Source organism: Rhinolophus ferrumequinum, chromosome 13, assembly GCF_004115265.2.
Source record: "Rhinolophus ferrumequinum isolate MPI-CBG mRhiFer1 chromosome 13, mRhiFer1_v1.p, whole genome shotgun sequence".
NCBI classification, from domain to species: domain Eukaryota; kingdom Metazoa; phylum Chordata; class Mammalia; order Chiroptera; family Rhinolophidae; genus Rhinolophus; species Rhinolophus ferrumequinum.
In genome coordinates, this window is record NC_046296.1 from 67,448,434 (window position 1) to 67,468,529 (window position 20,096).

General features: G+C 42.1%; 1 protein-coding gene across 1 annotated transcript; it reads left to right on the plus strand.

Annotated features, from left to right (window-relative positions):
- Positions 1 to 2,062: 2,062 nt before the first annotated feature.
- On the plus strand, positions 2,063 to 19,217 carry LOC117032828 (serine/threonine-protein kinase MARK2-like). The gene is made up of 2 exons (XM_033124447.1): positions 2,063 to 3,972; positions 18,995 to 19,217. The coding sequence occupies exons 1-2, from the start codon at positions 2,063 to 2,065 to the stop codon at positions 19,215 to 19,217; spliced, it is 2,133 nt and encodes a 710-aa protein (XP_032980338.1).
- The last annotated feature ends 879 nt before the right edge of the window (positions 19,218 to 20,096 follow it).

Consider the following 20,096-nt stretch of genomic DNA (forward strand, 5'->3'; position numbering starts at 1 on the left):
CTTTGAGGCCCTGGGACATGTAAGTAATAGCACCAGACTTCAGTATCACTAGCTCGTCGATGATGAGAATCTCGGTTCTCCCCAGCGTGTGTCAAAGTGAGGTTCCCTTATTTCCCGGTCAGCACTGCGTCGGGAGGCATGCGGGTGATGCAGGCCTAGGATGATTTACTGCAGGTGACACAGGTTTCTGTTGATGCACTCGTGAAGACCATGTCTGCAGGATCCGTAGTGCAGATCCGGGATACTGAGAGGAATACATGAATAAGTGTTTTGATAATATTAAGCAGGCATGTGTGACGTAGCTTTGCAGCATCTGCTGTCAACAACAGACAAAAGGAGGCTTTACGGTTGTGAGATACTCTGCTTTCAGGTACCATGTTAGGTGTCCCATTGGGTACCTTTGCAGGTATCAATTAGAACAGAAGTATTTTTCAGAATATCTCAGTATTGAGGAGTGCCCCTATAAATCCCGAGTGTGTGTGGACATGGGGAGGGGCATTCTGTAGGACCCAAAACACCACCGAGAAGAGTGTCGAAAAAGAGATGCATTATAGTTCACTAATGGAAAGATAATGGCGTCAGGGAGCTGGTGAGGAAGACAAAATTGAATGGATGAATTTTAAGAAAAAAACACACTTGGCACAAAACATATGGCATAAATAAGTTATCCAAAAGCATTGAATTATAATAATTCCAAGATGTGTCTTTCACTCCATTTTGTGTGCTGCTAATGGAGAAAGATGGGAGGCATAGTCTGAAGGCGTGAATGGTTTAGTTTTAAAACTAATGGTTTAGTTTCAGCTGTGTCTGGAGCTTCAGTGCAGTGGATCAGGCAGAGCTTAAAGAAAAAAAGTCTCCCTTCAAGAAAACTGAGATCAGATCCAATACACTCAGTAAATATTCACGATTTTCCCATGATTTGAAGTAGATTGTTTTAAACTGATACAAAAGTTGACAAAAAAATCTGTTCTAAACAATGTATTGAACATTGACATATGATAATTTACTAATTAGAGAAAAATAGGCAACACTTACTTCTGGAAATTGTGAAACTGAAACAATGGTGAAAATTTTTAGACTTTGTGTCCTTAGCATTATTTCAATCTGACTCCCCTGAGCCAAGCCAATTTTATGCCTATGAAGTAGCCACTTTTGGAAGCAAATACACTTTTACCAGGGTTCCATTTATTTAAAAACAAAACAGACAAACAAACAAAAAACTGAAGGTATCCAAAATGAATACACACCTGAAAGTATTTTCTGAGGGAACTAGTCAGCAAAGCTACCGTATTAATAAGCACAAGGTAATTTTAAAGAACAATTGCTTATAGATACTTTTTAAATGAACATTTTACATAAAAGTTACTTTATTATACACCCTTTGAGTGCTTCTCAAAGGGCAGCACCATTTCTTGGCTGAAGGAGTGGAAACAAATCATCTTAGGGGCTTTTCAAAATGCAACACTATCCACCCCTGGGAAAACATTCTAACACAAGTCTTTTTTTCTTTTTTTAAAGTATCCTACAGACTTCAAATTCTAATAAGTAAATATCAGTCTTTAATAATCCATATTAACAAAAATTTCTTTGGGGGATCCCCCCCTTTTTTCAGAGTAAAGGGGTCTTGAAAGCCAAAACTGAGAAAACCACTGTAGTTTATCCTTAACCATGTATGGTCAGGTTCTGGCTCTGAGCTCATAAAGCACCAGTGTGAGGGAATTACCCCAAGCTGCTATATGAGGCCCTGGCTGGGCTGAGTTCTCTGTCCGTTATAGCCCAGGAAGCTGATTTGTGGTGACCTGTTGGACTTGGACCTTGTAGCGTGTTTTCTCCTTGTTCCCTTAGTATATACAGTCAGCGTAGTTAGTATAGTTGTTGTTGTTTATTAGCACAGTAATATTGTTGATACAGTTAGTGTATTTAGTCCGTGTAGTTAGCGTAGTTATTGTTTATTAGCACAGTACTATTATAGTAGTGTCAGCGTAGTTAGTGTAGTTATTGTTTGGTAACACCATTGGCGAGCATAGTTAGTATTGTCAGTGAGTGTAGTTAGCGGGTCACCATGGCACGTGACATTAGAGACATCCGTATCCGTGTTGACCAGATGCCCATCAGTGCCCATTACGAGCTCCAGGAAACCATCGGAAAGGGCGCCTTTGGCAAGGTAGTGTTGGGAGAGCATATTCTCACAAAGACCAAGGTGGCTGTGAAAATCATCAAACAACAGGTCTCCAAGAAAATACGCAGATCCCTCCTGCACGAAGTCCGCTGCATGGCAGACCTGCACCATCCGAACATCATCCGACTCTTCCACGTCATCAGCTCGGCGGAATCCCTCTTCCTGGTCATGGAGTTCGTGCCCGGAGGTGACATGCTGGACTACCTGCGTGACCACGGCCGCATGTCAGAGGACACGGCCCGCGGCGTCTTCCGGCAGCTGGTGTCAGCGGTGCACTACTGCCACGAGAAGGGCGTTGCTCACCGGGACCTGAAGCCACAAAACGTGTTGTTAGACGCGCAGATGAATGCCAAACTTATAGACTTCGGACTGGGAGCTGCCTCCGATATTCGTCAACTCAACACGTTTTGTGGCAGTTTCCTATATGCAGCCCCAGAACTGTTCCTAAGCAAAATATTTGACGGCTGTGCCACGGACACCTGGAGCCTGGGGGTGATGCTGTATGAGATGCTCACGGGTACCATCCCGTTCCAAGATGTCAGCTTGGGTGAGCTGCTGGAGAGGTTAGGCGATGAGCAGTACGATATGCCATCTTATCTATCCGTCGAAGCACAAAACCTCCTCAAAAAGCTGCTCAAACCCATACCTGAGCATAGAAACGATCTGAAGGCCATCATGCCAGATCCCTGGCTGAATATGGACCAAGAAAAAGAACTAAAGCCATACGTTGAGCCACCCAGTGATGTGATAGAGCCCAGCGTAATAGAACAGTTGGTGAACCTGGGCTTTCATCACAAAGACATCAAGGACACACTATCAAAGAACATCTTCAATAACATCATGGCCACGTATTACATCTTATGCAGACAAAACCCAAATATCCCATATCGTACCATCAAAGTCAAGCGCTTCCGTCCTCCTGAGTTCCAGAGCTCCAGTTCCTCCCCAGCCCAGGAAGATCAACCAGAGTGGTCCGGCTCCCAGAAGGCAGAGCAGCAGCCTGAGGACCACAAGCCAGGGCAGAAGGCCCAAGAGTCTGGCAGTTCTTCAGCCATTCTGGAGTCCAGCTCCACCATTACTGAGTTCAAGACCAGCATCCGCCCATCTAGCACAGGAGCCAAGACCGCCAGTCCTGAGCCCAGCTGGGGGCCCAGGAACGCCACTACCAAGATCTCCACTCCTCGGTACTGCTGGGGCTCCACTACCAAGATCTCCACTCCTCGGTACTGCTGGGGCTCCAGGACCGCCACTCCTGAGCACAGACCAGGCTGTGGGACCACCACTCCCAAACCCAGCCGGGGCTCTAGGACATCCAATTCCGCAAACAGCCAGGGCTCCAGGACCACCACGGCCGAGCCCAACCAGGGCTCTGGAACAGCCACTCCCGAGCACAGCCCAGGCTCCAGCACCGCCACGCCCGAGCACAGACCAGGCTCCAGCACCGCCACGCCCGAGCACAGACCAGGCTCCAGCACCGCCACGCCCGAGCACAGCCCAGGCACCAGCACCGCCACGCCCGAGCACAGACCAGGCTCCAGCACCGCCACACCCGAGCACAGCCCAGGCACCAGCACCGCCACTACTGAGACCAGTCAAGGATCCATGACCACCATGCCCGAGCACAGACCATGGTCCAGGACTGCCATTCCTGAGTTCATCCCTGGTTCCAGCACCACCATCCTTAGTCCAGCACCCCAGTGTCACCCTGAGGACTCTCTCTCCAGCCACAGCACCACCCGCAGCAGTGGAAAACCAGAAGAAAATAAACGGGGCCGGCGGCGCGTGGCTAGGAGGTGCTTTAACTTTTTTAGGAAGATCTTCTGCCTGCCAACAAAAAAGGGGCACTGCAAACAAAGTCAAGTAAAGCCCCTTTAGACTCTGGTAGGCAAAGGCGGCTAGAACAAGACTCCGTGGAGGTCAAGCCGGGCTCCCTGCATTTTAGGGACTTACCTGGATAAAGCTGAGGCCTTCAGAAGCACCTCCTTGGAGGACGGCCTGGAGCTCCCTGGCACACAAGAGGAGGGACCACCCTCACTGCAGGCCCAGCACTTCGGCCCCCAGCTGGGTGCAATTGCAGAGACTGGGCGGTTTTTCCTTGGGCCCTTCCCTCCCCTGCTCTGTGGGAAGGGGATGGATGGTTCTTTGTTTTCTAAAACTTTCAATAAATGTCTTGCTTCAGAAAGATGTGTTGGGTATTCTTGTTTTGCATCCCCAGTTTGAGGAGCGTGGAGTGATGTAATCCTTGGACTTAACTGGCACAACTCTGCACCTTTGCATGGGGCACCCTCTTGGTCTTCTGTTCCCTTGGCTTTGAGCCCTCAGCTCCCTTGTCCATTTCTCCTTTGTGGCAGGATGGTGTTGCTTGCTCACATGGCACACATGCTGCCTTCTTCCTGTGGAGGCTCAACTTGAAGGAATCACAGTTGGTCCAAGTCGGTTATAGCAACCACTCCCCGACCCTAACCCCCTGCTAGCGATTGGATGAGGCAGGGACTCATGACACCGTTTTGGCCAATGAGATAGTACAGGAAGTCCACAGGGGCTTCTGTGAGAGACTCTCCTTCCTGGGCGCTCGGTGATGGCAACAGGAGTCATCTCCCCTGACCTGTTGGCTTTGCCTCCTTCCCTCTGTGCTGGCGTCTCCCTTTATGAAAGCAAGATGGCCACCAACTGCCACAGGATGACGTCATATCCTGTCAGCCAAGGGAAACAGAGCATCTCTTCCCCCATGATTCCAGCACTGTCTAAAGATGTGTATCTTTAAAGTGACATTAGCTGCCAACCACCCCGCATCCCATTCTCCTTGGAGGTCAGAGCATGGTTGGGTCACCACTACTGGTGAGAATGGAACATTTCCCTGAAGTGCATTGGAGCACGGAGCGGGAATAAACCCAATGGTTTAACACTCCATTCAGCACAATCCTCGTCAAGCACTAGATTCTACCACCAGCTCAGCTGAACCAAAGAATGGAGTCTAGAGGAATGATGGCAGCGATGTGGTCTTAAGTTCTCCTCTGGAACTTACCACAAATTGAACATGTATAACCCATCAAAGGACTCTCTGCTCATCACACAGAACAGCTAAGAGGCTCGTACAAGGATTACTCAAAGGTGGGCAAACTGGGCGAGCAGGGGAAGAGGGAAGAGAGTGGCTGCGGAGATGCGGGGGCTGAGGACAGAGATTACAAGAGCCAGGCGGTGGGCTCTTTCTCTGTGTCCTACAGCTGATACCTCCTGCAGAGAGAGCAGCTTATCCCATGTTTGAGGCAGTAACCTCATTGGACATCTCCAGCTGGACCCTAGGTCAAACAAAAAAGCAAAAGCCATACCTGGGTCCCCTCCCCCACTCTCCCACAGCAATACTAGCTTCGCCCTTCCAGAGTCTCTAGCTGGTCCCTGAAACTGAGGGGTATGTCAGATGACAAAGGAGCCGTAGTGCTCAGGCCCTGGAAAAAGCCACTTTGCAACTGTGACCTAGGGAAGAGGCTGGGAAGAGTGTGACACTGCTGGGATGGGAGACGGCAGACCCCTCCCTTCCCAGCCCCCGCCTTTTCTGGGCTGCTGCGGCAAGATAATTACAGCTGCAGAGACACATGCAGGGGTTAACAGCAGAGGCAGAGGCAGCTCTGGGCTTTCAGCAGCTCAGAAATCTCGAGCCCTCCACACCCCCTGATGGAAGAAGTGCCCTAAGACTCAGGAGACCTGTGCACAGAGAAGAAGCCCACGTCCCAGTGGCTGGCTGTGGCACTCTCAGTGCGCGTATGTGCAGGCCAGAGCAGAAAGTGCACTGACTTTGAAGAATCCACCAACCACACCTCATAGCCCCACTCATCTAGAACTACAATGCCAGGGTCACTCTGGGTGCCAGATGGCCAGCTCTGCCTGCACAAGACATAGAGGACTCTTTGTACAACAGAGGACAACCTGGAGTTTGGTGGGCTTAAGGCAAAACGCTTTTTTTTTTTGTATGACTATCATTTTTAGCATATATTATATGTACATATATATACACTTTCTCCTCTTTCTCTCTTCTTTTTTCTCTTCCCTGTCCTACTTTTCCTCCCTCTTTCCATTTTTCTGTATTGATTTGTGTGTGTGTATGTATTTTTGATATTTTTGCCTGTGTTGAGTGTGGGTTGTCAATTCTTTTTACATGTGAGTATATTTAGTTTTTTCTTTGTTGTTGTTGTTGTGCTTGTTGATCTGTTTTGTTCTGAAATTACCCTACGCCAGGGCCCTACACACACCCAGAGGCCAACTCCAGACCAAACCAGAGTATTACTGGGTTTGTCCTACAAGTGACACACCCAGAAGGAATTCTCTACAGGCACAAGAGCCCATAGGGACCAAGTCTCATCCAGATGGTCAACCCTCATGCAGCAGCTCATCCACTGTGGGCAGAGCCAATTCTCACAACTAGACAGCCTGGGAGTCACTCCCACCTACTGACAAGCCAAAAGCAATTAAAGCTCAACTTTAACAGAACAAACACAACACTAGGGTCACCTTTGGAGCACATGCACAGAAGAATAGGGAAGTGGTGCAAGTCAAATATAAAGGACACATACTACATAAGACTACTCAGCAAAGACTGAGAACCCTAGGGGATCTACCTAATACATCAAAGCAAGCACAGAGAGTCAGCCAGAATGGGGAAACAATGAAAAATGTCCCAAATAAAAGAACAGAAGAAACCTCCAGGACTGGAACCAAATGAAATAGAGGTAACCAATCTATCAGAGACAGAGTTTAGAACACTGATGATAAGAATGTTTAAGCAGCTTAGTGACGACATAAGGAAGGATAGAGAAATCATAAAGAACAACCAGTTGAAACCAAACAATACAATAACTGAAATAAAGAACACAGAACACACTTGAAGGAATTGCCAGCAGGTTAGATGAAGCAGAGGATTGAATCAGCGACTTAGAAGACAAGTTAGCAGAGATCACCCAGGCGGAACAACAAAAAGGAAAAAGAATAAAAACAATGAGGATAGCTTAAGAGACCTCTGGGATAACATCAAGCGCAACAACATGTGCATCATAGGAATACCAGAAGGTGAAGAGAGGGTGCAAGGGATCGAGAACCTATTTTAATTAATAATGACCAAAAACTTCCCTAAACTGGTGAAAGAAACCGACATACAAGCCCAAGAAGTGCAGAGAGTTCCAACCAAGAAGAACCCAAACAGGTCCACACCAAGACACATCATATTAAAAAGGCAATGGTTAAAGACAAAGAGAATCCTAAAAGCAGCAAGAGAAAGGCAGCAGTTTACACACAAGGGACCTCCTATAAGACTATCAAATGACTTTTCCACAGAAACTTTGCAGGCCAGAAGCGTGTGGCAGGAAGTATAAAAAGTGATGAAAAACAAAGGCCTACAACCAAGATTGCCTTATCTAGCAAGGCTATCATTTAAAATTGAAGGAGAGATAAAGAGCTTCCCAGAAAAGAATAAGCTAAAGGAATTCATTACCACCAAGCCAGCAATGCAGGAAATGTTAAAAGGGCTTCTGTAAACAGAAGAAAGATGAAAACAATCTATCTAACGAAGATCAGAAATACAAATAACAAAATGGCAATGACTATGTACCTATCAATAATCACTGTAAATGTAAACGCATTAAATGCTCCAATCAAAAGACATAGGGTGGCTGAGTAGATAAGAAAAGAAGACCCTTGCATATGTTGTATACAAGAGACCTCAGATCAAAAGACACACACAGGCTGAAAGTGAAGGGATGGAGTTAAGATATTTCATGCACATGCAAATGAGAAAAAAAGCTAGAGCAGCAATACTTACATCTGACAAAATAGACTTTAAAATGAAGAACATATTAAAAGACAAAGATGGGCACTACATAATAATAAAGGGATCGATCCAACAAGAGGACACAACCCTAGTAAACATCTATGCACCCAACATACCAGCACCTAAATATATAAAACAGATATTGACAGACATAAAGACAGAAATCAAAAGACAGAGATAACACTATCATAGTAAGATACTTCAACACGCCTCTGAGAACAAGGGACAGGTCCTCCAGATGGAAAATAAATATGGAAACAGTGGCCTTAAATGACACATTGGACCAGTTGGATTTAATTGACATTTTCAGAGCATTTTACCCCAAAGTTGCGGTATACACATTCTTCTTAAGTGCACATGGAACATTTTCCAAGATAGACCACATGTTAGGCCACAAAACAAGTCTCCATAAATTTAAGAAAATTTAAATCATACCAAGTGTCTTCTCTGACCACAGTGCTATGAAATTAGAAATCAACTCCAGGAAAAAAACTGGAAGACACACAAATACATGGAGGCTGAATAACATGTTACTAAATAATGAATGGGTCAACCAGGAGATCAAGGGAGAAATCAAAAGATATCTTGAGACAAAAGAAAATGAAAACACAAAGACCCAAAATCTATGGGATGCCGCAAAGGCAGTCCTGAGAGGGAAATTCATAGCATTGCAGGCCTACCTAAAGAAACAAGAAACATCACTAATCAACAGTTTATCTTCACACGTAAGTGATCTGGAAAAAGAACAGCAAAGTAAGCCCAAAGGGAGCACAAGGAAGGAGTTAATAAAGATCAGAGTGGAAATAAATGAAATAGAGACAAAAAAAAAAAAAAAAGCAATACAAAAGATCAATGAATCCAAGAGCTGGTTTTTCGAGAAGATAAACAAAATTGACAAACCTTTGGCCAGACTCATCAAGACAAAGAGAGAGAGGACCCAAATTAATAAAATCAGAAATGAAAGGGAGAAGTGACAACAGACACCACAGAAATACAAAAGATTTTAAGAAATTACTATGAGCAACTATAAGCCAACAAATTAGACAATCTGGAAGAAATGGACAATTTTCTAGAAGCATACAACTTTCCAAGGCTGGCTCAAGAAGAAACGGAAAACCTGAATAGACTGATTACTACCAGGGAAATTGTATCAGCAATCAACAAACTCCCAACAAACGAAAGCCCTGGACCAGATGGCTTTACAGGTGAATTTTACAAAACATTCAAAAAAGAATTACCAACTATTCTCCTCAAACTATTCCAAACAATCCAGAAGGGGGGAAGACTCCCAAACACTTTTTATGAGGCCACTATCACCCTGATCCCAAACACAAAGATATTACAGAAAAAGAAAACCACAGGCCAATATCCCTAATAAACATAGATGCAAAAATCCTCAACAAAATATTAACAAACAGAATTCAGCAATACATTAAAATGATCATACACCATAATCAAGTGGGATTCATTTCTAGTATGCAAAGTTGGTTCAACATCCACAAAATCAATTAATGTGACACATCACATTGACAAAATGAAAAATAGAAATCATATGATCATATCAATAGATGCAGAAAAAGCATTTGACAAAACCCAGCAGCCACTTATGATAAAAAACTCTTAAGAGGGACCATATCTCAAAATAATAGAGGCTATATATGATAAACCCAGATCTATCATCATACTCAATACGGAAAAGCTAAAACCATGCCCCTTAGGATCAGGAACAAGGCAAGTTTGCCCACTTTCTCCACTTCTATTCAACGTAGTTCTGGAAGTTCTAGCCACAGCAATCAGACCAGAAAAAGAAATCAAAGGCATCCAAATTGGTAAGGAGGAAGTAAAATATTCATTACATACAGATGACATGATACTATATAGAGAGAACCCCAAAGTGTCCACCAAAAGCTATTAGAACTGATACATGAATTTAGTAAAGTAGCAGGATACAAAATTAATATCCAGAAATCAGTTGCATTTGTATATGCCAATAATAAAATACCAGAAGGAGAAATTAAGAAAACAATCCTGTTTACAATTGCTTCAAAGACTATAAAATACTTAGCAATAAATTTAACCAAAGAAGTAAAAGACCTGTGCTCAGAAAATTATAAGACAGTGAAGAGAGAAATTAGAGAAGATACAAATAGATGGAAACACATACCATGCTCATGGATAGGAAGAATTAATATCATTAAAATGTCCATATTGCCTAAGACAATATACAGATTCAATGCAATTCCTGTCAAATTTCCAAGAACATTTTTCACAGAAATAGAACATATAATCCTAAAATTTATATGGAACCACAAAAGACCCCGGATAGCCTCGGCAATCTTGAGATATAAGAATAAAGTGGGAGGTATCATGATACCTGACAGCGAATTATACTACAAAACTATAGTAATCAAAACAGCATGATACTGGCATAAAAACAGACAGATAGATCAATGGAACAGAATAGACAGCCCAGAAATAAATCAATGCCTATTTGGTTATTTAATGAAAGCAAGAATTTATGTTGGGGTAAAGACAGTCTATTTGATAAATGGTCTGGGAAAGCTGGACTGGCACATGCAAAAAAATGAAGCTGGACCACCTACTTACACCATATACAAGAATAAATTCAAAATGGATTAAAGACTTAAATGTAAGATCTGAAACCATAAAACTCCTAGAAGAAAATACAGGAAGAAAGTTTAGAGACATTACCTAGAGTAATATTTTTACTGCTATATCCCCTAGGGCAAGGGAAGTAATAGAAAAAATAAACATACGTGATTATGTCAAACTAAATGTTTTTTCCCAGCAAAGGAAACCATCAATAAAACAGAAAAGGATCCTACTGAATGGCAGAAGATATTTGTCAATGGGATAGCTGATAAGGGGCTAATATCCAAAATTTATTTTAAAAACTCATTCAACTCAACTCCAAAAAACAAACAACCCAATTAAAAAATGGGCAGAGGACATGAAGAGACATTTTTCTAAAGAGGACATACAGAGGGCAAACGGACATATGAAAAAATGCTCAACCTCAACAATCATTAAAGAGACGCAAATAAAAATCACTATGAGATACCACCGCACCCCAGTCAAAATGGCTATCATCAATAAATCAACAAACAATAGCTGGTGAGGATGTGAAGAAAAGGGATCCCTCGTGAACTGCTGGTGGGATTGCAGATTGGTGCAGCCACTATGGAAATCAGTATGGAGGTGTCTCAGAAAACTGGAAATGGAACTACCTTATGACCCAGCAATTCCACTCCTAGGTACCTATCCAGAGAAATCTAAAACACTAATTAGAAAAAATTTATGCACCCCTATGTTTATTGAAGCATTATATTCACAATAGCCAAGACAGGGAAACAACCGAAATGCCCATCAGTAGATGACTGGATTCAGAAACTGTGGTACATTTACACAATGCAGTATTACTCGGCCATAAAAAAGAATGCAATGATATGGATGGACCTAGAGAACATTACGCTAAGTGAAATAAGTCAGACAAAGACAAATACCATATGATCTCACCTATATGTGGAACCTAAAGAATAGAATAAATGAATGAACTAATCAGAAACAGTCTCAGAGATATAGAGGAAAAACAGCGTTGCTAGATGGGAAGGGGGTGGGATGAGGGAGAAGTTGAGGGGATTAGAAAGCACAGCTGGTAACCACACGATGCCACGGGATACAAAAGTCAGTTTGGGGAACAAATCAATAAGGTTGTAAAGATTTTGTAGGGTATCCAATGGACACTGTCTTATTATGAAGACCACTGCAGGGATGGTGTAGATGTCTGACGCTGCACTGTACACCTGAAGCTGAAGATGAATAATAATGAATGTCAACTATAATTTTATATATTTATATAGTCACAAGAAAAGGAGTACAGCATTAGGAATAGAGACAGTGGGAATGTAATGGCTGTATTCTATGTCAAAGGGATAGTAGATTGCGGAAGGGGGCGTTATCACTTTGTGAGGGGTATAAATGATAACTGTCTATTACATTGTTTTGTATACCTGAAACTTAAAAAAAAAAGAATGGATACTAATACTTAGCTGGTTGTACGCATAACAGCTGCCATAGAAATGGCAGCTTAAACTCAGGGTCATTTAAATCCTTAGAGTTGGGCAGAGAGAAGCAACATTGATGGGATTGCTTGAAGACAAATGGTCCCATTTTCCCTCTGCAGGAGGGCTGTCAGTGAATGAAGATCTATTTGGCCTGAGTTGATACGGGTGAGTTAAGTGAATCTGTTCTGCCCCCCCGTAAGAGTTGGGCGGTGCACAGGAGCCAATGCAGCAGGGGGCGCTCTCCCGCAACGTGTTCCCTTTGTGGAAATGAAAACCCAGTGTTACCTGTTTTGGGCGTCACAATTGCTCAAAATCTGGATTTTTATGTGAACTTGCCTGATTTTTATGTTAGGATATAATTTTTAAAAATAGACACTGTGGGAACTAATTCTGTGGCGTAAGGACGCCGTACCTATAGGTCTCATGAAGCCCAGTAAGTTGCCAGTTTGCAACCTCGGCTCCAGGTACCCAGAAATCCACTGAAATGTAGAGCCAGACATGTGGGGCCATTTGTTGGGTCATTTGTTGGGTGCCATCGTATATCACCTCCTTCCAAATGTCTATAGATTGCTGTTTTCTGATTCACTGGGCTTTTGGGGTTCTTTGGTTCATTTTTCATGCAGTGAGAACAATGGAAGGATATTATGAAAAGCAGCCCAGTGGAAATCATCCCAGTCTTGAGTGTTAGGATGTTTTTCCACAGACACTGATGATTATGTGATGCCATGTGCTTGATAAGATCAACTGAGAAATGTCTGCTTAAGTTTTATCATCAGAAATAAATGTGCGTTAAGGGGCAAAGAGTTTGTTGTTGTATCTTATCGACTCTGTGACTGTCACAGTTCATGTTTGCATCTTGCTGTCGGATGCTAGAAAAGCAGAATGAATCTGTGTGTGAACACTTCTGGCACCATCCTCCTTTCGTTCACTCACTTTCCTTTTGTTTAATACCGTGTTTCCCCGAAAATAAGACCTAGCCGACAATCAGCTCTAATGCGTCTTTGGAGCAAAAATTAATATAAGACTCGGTCTTATTTTACTATAATAATAATATAAAATAAAAACATAATAATATAAAATAATGTAATATAACATCACATCACATAAGACTAGGTCTTATATAATGTAATATAATACCAGGTCTTACTAATTTTTTGCTCCAAAAGACGCATTAGAGCTGATTGTCCAGCTAGGTCTTATTTTCGGGGAAACATGGTACAATTTACATTCTCAACCATTTCTATTCAGTTTATCTTGCAGTACAGACTGAGTTCAAATTTTATACGTTTACAGTTTGACTTCTTTTAAGAAGCAAGTTGTTTTTTTATGTTGAGTGGGGCAAAGAGTGAAAGGCTTCTTATATGACCTGGTTCCAAACAGAACACCTGTGACTGGATAGATTCAAACTCAAAATTACCATATAGGAAAAGGATGGAGTGAGAAGGGCAGGGAACAGGAGAAGGAGATCAAGTATGATACCACTAAAGACTCAAAAGATTTATCCATCACCTACTGGAGGACATCTTGGTTTGGTCCCAAGTTCGGGCAATTATGAATAGAGCTGCCATAAACATGTGTGTGCAGGTTTTTGTGTGGACATAAGTTTTCAACTTCTCTGGGTAAATATGAAGAAGCATGATTGTTTATCGTATGGGAAAAGCATAGCTTTGTAAGAAACTAACAAACTGTATTTTAAAGTGCCTATACCATTTTACATTCTCATGATGTTAACTTTTGATTAGAATCTTCAAATACCATTGGATTATAGGTTCACAATTAAGATACTTCTAGCATTAACAAACTGCTGATAGAGTATGGATTAAAATATACTTATGAACACAAACACACACACACACAAACACACATGTATATGAGGTGTGATCAAAAACTACGGTGAATGTTTAAATTTTTAAAAATGTATTATAATAAAAGATACATTGCCATTAATCCCCCTCAAAATACTCCCCCTCACTTCAAACACACTTATCCCGTCATTTTTGTCACTTTCTGAAGCAGTTCTGGAATTCCTCTTGCATAAGTGTCTTCAGTTACATTCTCCTGGCTTTCTCGATGTCCTGAATGAATTCCAAACGTTTACCTTTCATGGTCATTTTGACTTTGGGGAAGAGCCAGAAGTTGCATGGTGCCAGATCTGGTGAATAAGCTGTGTGAGGACACAATGTAATGTTTTTATTTGACAGAAAATTCTGCATACCAGAAGCAATGTGTGACATGGAGCGTTGTCATGATGGAAGATGATTTCTGGCACATTTTAAAACACACCCTCCTCAATCAGAGCTCACACCTGGCTGACTGCACCAAACAACTTGAAATTTGTTACACACTGTTACTAAGGTTTGACGCACCACTTCCCATGTTGAAGATCCCTGCCTTTCTGCTGGATGGCACCCAGCAGCAGCATTCACTACATTTTGTAATTACATCTCATATCATATATAGTTGCTTACGTTGAGATATTCTAAAGAAAATTATATAACCAAACTTCTAGGATAAATGAGAAAACTCTTAATCATATAAAAATATTTTAATAACCCTTCTCAAGGATAGCTCAAGCTGAGAAAATGAATATAAAGAATGAAAAATTCCAACAGCATAATCAATAAATATGTATAGAGGTGTACGATGTGCTCTCAAACTATAAAACATGTATTCTACTTAAGCCCACATAAAATATTTTTTCAATTACACACATTACAAGGAAAGTCTCAACAAAGTTTTAAAACTATGATGATACAAGCCCTCTAACCACAAGACTTTTCAATTAGAAATAAGTGTTTAAAAAATCATACATTTATAAATTAAAAAAAAAATCACCCTGAATAACTCATGTTAAAGAAAGAAATAGAAATAATTAAATATTTATATCTACCGGGTTCTGTATAAAATGACAATTGTCATAGGTGACAAATAACAGAAATATAAACAAAAAATGAGAAGGGAGGGGTCAATTCATTCTAATAATTCAATATGTCTATTGCCTCCATTTTTATCCAGAAGTAATAGTGTGAATTGAGAAATATTAGAAGGAATTAGTAGAATACATACATAAATATGCATGTATATATAAAATTCATGCATAAAGTTTTTATTAATTCATTTCAATACTATGAATTATATGCTATAAATATATAATAAAATATGACATACACATATCTAAAACAATGTAGGGGGCCATATTCCCAGTCCCCAAGGGACTCTTCAGATAGCAGGATTGCTCCAATATGCCTACAAATCCATTTTCCTGCAGTGGAGATGGTACAATCACCAGAACAAAAGTACAGATAGAGTTCTTCAAGAGTACAGGGAAAAAGCCATTTTTTAATTTTTTTTTTTTTTTTTTTTTTTTTGCTAGGAAGAATTGTTGATGTCATGGAGACTTGGAAATCTGTGTTCTTTTTAAATTTCTAATTTGCATATAATAAAGAATTTAGCATGAATTTTACATGATGAAAAGGTGGAGATTTAGAAAATTGGTGGGTTTTGCATCATCTGAGGCAAATTGAGTCTGAGAAAAGCCACTTCCTTGATGTGGAACTTGGTGGCGCATCTTACACTCAAACATGCCCTCGTCTTGCAGTGAAATGCCTTTATGATTCCTGCGTAATGGCATGATATCGAGAGGTAAGTGCAAATTTCCTTCCCAAGCTGAAATTTAGAAATCACCAAGTGGGCCTTGAAATCAAAAGCACCAGTTGGCTCCACGTCCCTCAGCAAATTCTTTTCCAGAAGTAAATAATTGTTAATGGCTGAAATGACACTCAGCCGAGGCAAAACAGTCCTTCTGAGACCCGGTGGGGGGCTAATGGTCAGAGGGTTTGTCCTTAACAGGCTGGGATATGGAGCAGTAAACTGAATCTTGCCCGTTCTATTTGAAACACTTAGCTTTTCAATGGGGAGTGCTCAGAAGGAGATGGAAATTGCTCTGGCATTGGAATGAAAACAAAGAGGAGAAAATGGAAACAAAATGGGTGAGCGTCACTCTTAGAAGCTGAGGCTGATTTCTTTACCATGGTTAAATTTGGGGGAATTTATTTTTGAAAATTTCTATAGTAAAATATCAGGCTCATTCCTGACAATGGTGTGTTTAGTGACTATAAATCAACAATAGTCCTAAGTAATAGATATGTTCCAAAATGGAGAAAGCATTAAAATGGCTGGAGAGCAGGGAGGAAAGGAGAGAGAAAGGAAGGGAGGGAGCGCGAGAGGGAACTGGTTTTATTTAGACAAAGAAATGGGTCCAAACATGCATTACTCTTTCAAGCTGTCTACCTTAGTATATTAAGTATTTCTTATCAGTTTTCTAGAAAGAAGAAGCTTGTTTACGAAGCCAGAAGCATTTCTTAAGAACAGGCATACAGAGTGACTAAATGGTCTATCAGGACATAGTTTATGTGAAAAATGCATTCTTTACTTACTAAAAAAATAAATAAACCTAAGAATATCCATTTATACAAACAGAGCTCTCCACCAAGTATCTTCTTTCTCAGTGCACTGGAGAGACGAAAGGAGGGAATGAAACATTTTAAATAAGACCAGGGACTATGATTCGGGGCATAATCTAAGGCCCGCTATTTGTACCTAACAGTGCTCGCATCATCCTATAGAGACGCTTGTTTTCACTGAAGTAACATGACAGGTCCTGCGCCTGAAGCAACACATTTTGCTGCAGAGAGCTTGCAAAACGGCGCCAGAGAAAAACCTGCACAAAACCAGAGCCCTCGGCCCTGCCTCCGCTATTCAACTTACAGCCGTCATTCTTGACTTTGGGAGCTCATCGTATGAAGATAACATGGCTGCAGTGGCTGGGCCTTAATTCTACATTCATCCGAAATGCCCTCACAACACGTTTAAAGCACCAGTGGACCCAGTAGCTGGGGCAGAATGTTTTAATGAGGAAAGCAAAGTCCAAAGGTTTGAATAGTTAGGAATCAATTTGAAATTGCTATATGAATCAAGATGGTGTGACATCAGAACGCTACAGGAGAGGTACTCCTGCATTGTCACAAGCGGTGAATAACCAAGACATCTATCTGAACTGTGGAGAAGGAGGTCTAAACGAGCCTCATTGCGCTCCCTGAGTGCACAACTCAGTGTTGCATTTCTGTTCCTTTAATCATTCTGTGTGACTTGAATGCTTATTCTGTCCCTGATACCATGCAGAAAGATGGGTAGACATAAAACACATTCCCTGCCCTCTAAGTAAATGCGCTGAAGACAATTATTAAAAGAACCATTATGCAAGGGATAACAAAGAAATGAACTGTGGAATACAGCCTACTCCGACCGCTAATGTTTTTAGATATGTTTAGAGGTCAGAAACACATCAAAAGAGAATTGTTTCAACTAATTCATTCATCAAATGCTTACTTAATATCATGATTTTATCATTACTTGACCAGAATTTCTCAGACTAACTATGCTTAAGAATCATTTGGGATCTTTGTTTAAAATGCATAGTCTGGGGCCAGAAATGCATGTTTTGTCTCTGGAATCTGTGTCCTTAGTTAGGGCCCAAGTGACTCACTTGACGTACCATCCCCTCCACTTCATACTTTGGGACGCTGTGGAGTGAAAGTCCATTGCCCAATTTGTTAAACACTAGAGACTTGTATGAAGCTTGTCATATTTTCTATATTTAATAAGTATTTGTTAAATGAATAAATGTCTACTATTCCTCTATACTAGGCACCATGGTGCATTTCAGAATGTAAGTTGATGAGCCACTAGACTGGGTAAGTCTCAGTATATAGTGCCTGACATATAGTAAAGACATATGGTACGTCAAAAAATATTTGTAGATTACCTCCTAGGTACCTGGCACCAGGCAAAAAAGGAAAACATAGTTTGAAAGCGCCTTGCTAGAGGTGAATTAGGATGCTACCAAAGCACATAGAAGAGGTGATGCTCTCCCGTTTGCCCTCTCCAAGATCTCCCAGAAGATCTACCCATGCCCACAGCCAGAATTTCTACTAGCCCTTGTCTTTGTCAACATCGCCACTTCCACCCTCAAGTTAAATAGCTCTCATGGTTTGGCGCCTCATGCAAAGGAAATCCGCCCCGGGCGTCTAGAAAGCCACAGATTTTAACAAAAGATGTGGGACCATCATCAATTCCTCCCTCAGAACTTGGCAATTGAGGACACAGAGAATGAATGGGAAGCTGGAGAGAGAGAGACAGAGACAGAGACAGAGAGAATATGAGATTGCAAGTTGGAGGGACACCATGGTAAGAGTATAAGGTGCTTGGGCGGATTGGAGCCATGTTGAAAAATATTCCTATAACCTAAGAAGTTAGATCTCTTTCCTTTTGGCACTGGAAAGCCACCTGTGGTTATTAATCAGGACAGTGTCTCCGTCAACTTTTTGTTTTGCGTAAATTCCTCTGAATGAAGTGAAAATCGATGAGAGGACGACAAGTTGAGCACGAAGGTGGGCACTGAGGTTCCTGTGGTCAGCAAAGTCGATGAAGGCATGCACTGGGGCATTGGCACTGGGAGCTGGGAAGAGAGGGAACGGATGGAGAAGACAGTGCTTCTAGGAGGTAGAACCAGCAGAGTTCACACAGTCCGGGGTATTTTGAGAATTTCCCTAAGCCACTCCCAACTTTAATCCTCTGATGGCCAGTTTCTCACACGCCAGCTGATATGTGTGTCATTATCTTATCATGGCTCTCCTGGGAGGGTACAAAAGGCAGGATCAATGTCATAAGTCATAAACACAGCTCTCTGTGCCCCAGAGGTTATGAAGCTGGAACAGATTTACAGTGGTCTTGACAATCAATGATGCCTGGCATCCTTCTTGCTCATTACCTCTGGTGAGGACCCAGGGGTTGGTGCAGAAAACATACGTCGCATAACAAGGCCCCCGAGTGCACCCTCTGTGCCGCTCCCAGTCCACCAAGTGGCTCAGGCTTTGATACTTCTGTTCACTTGGACCCGGCTCGGGCCACAGACAATCTGCTTGCCTGCTTTGGGAGGGGCCTCAAGACTCAGGCCTGCTCTCAGCGGCTGCTCAACCTGCAGCCCCATGTGCAGGACTTGTCAGAGTTCCTGCTTGTCTATTCCTCTGACCGAGATGATGTCAGGGCACCTGACATGATGTCTGCGGTGCACTAAGGTCACAACTGGTTGGTAGTGAGGGACTGGTCAAATCCCCTGTCCTAACTGCTGGCTTCATGTCAGCTCTCGTCTGTTCTACTCTAAGTGCCACCTGGCCCCTCCCTGATGCATTATGGGTTCTCCTGAACTTTCCTCTCTGGCTTCCCAAGCCTTGCTTGTCTGGGAGGTTCTACGAGGTACACAAAGGGAGCTGGTGGATCTCACCCTAGACTGTGTGACTCTCCACTTTTTCTCACAGCCTGCCTCCCAGAGATAGGATCTGCCACATTTTGGTAATTCAGCAAGTTCTGATTTACCTCAATTCAATTTAACAAAAATTTATGCAGGAACCACTGCATGCCAGTCACTGCAAGAGGCCCTGAAGACACAACAACAAATACAACAGCTCTAAACATCCAGGACACCATCTAAAAAAATAAAATCAACTAATGATGAAAACACTAAATGACACAACTGCAAAATAGAATGCAGCCACCACTCAAGGCGCGCATCCCAGGTAGGGTATATAATTCTGATTGGCAAAGACGTAGGAAGAATGGATTGAGGAGGTTTCACTTGTTGTTTTTTATCGGCTCTGCTAAGGCATAATTTACAACCAATAAAATACATTTTAAGTATATAGTTCAGTATGTTTTGATAAATTTGTAGGTGCCCATGAAACAAAAACCACAGTCAAGACGTACAATGCCTCCATCACCCCCAAAGTTCTCCTGTGTTCTTCCTGATTAATTCTCACCCCTGTCCCCCAAGATAGTACGGGTGTGCTTTCTGGCAATATAGATTAGATCCATCTTCCCTGGAGTTTGTATAAGTAGAGTCTTATATAGTATGTACTCTTTCATCTGGCCTTTTTGTTTCAGCATAATATTTCTGAGG

Coding starts and splice junctions, on each gene's coding strand:
- LOC117032828 (XM_033124447.1), top strand. CDS start 2,063: ATGGCACGTGACATTAGAGACATCCGTATCCGTGTTGACCAGATGCCC. Junction 3,973..18,994: donor CGGCGGCGCGTGGCTAGGAG/GTGCTTTAACTT, acceptor TGCCGCTCCCAG/TCCACCAAGTGGCTCAGGCT.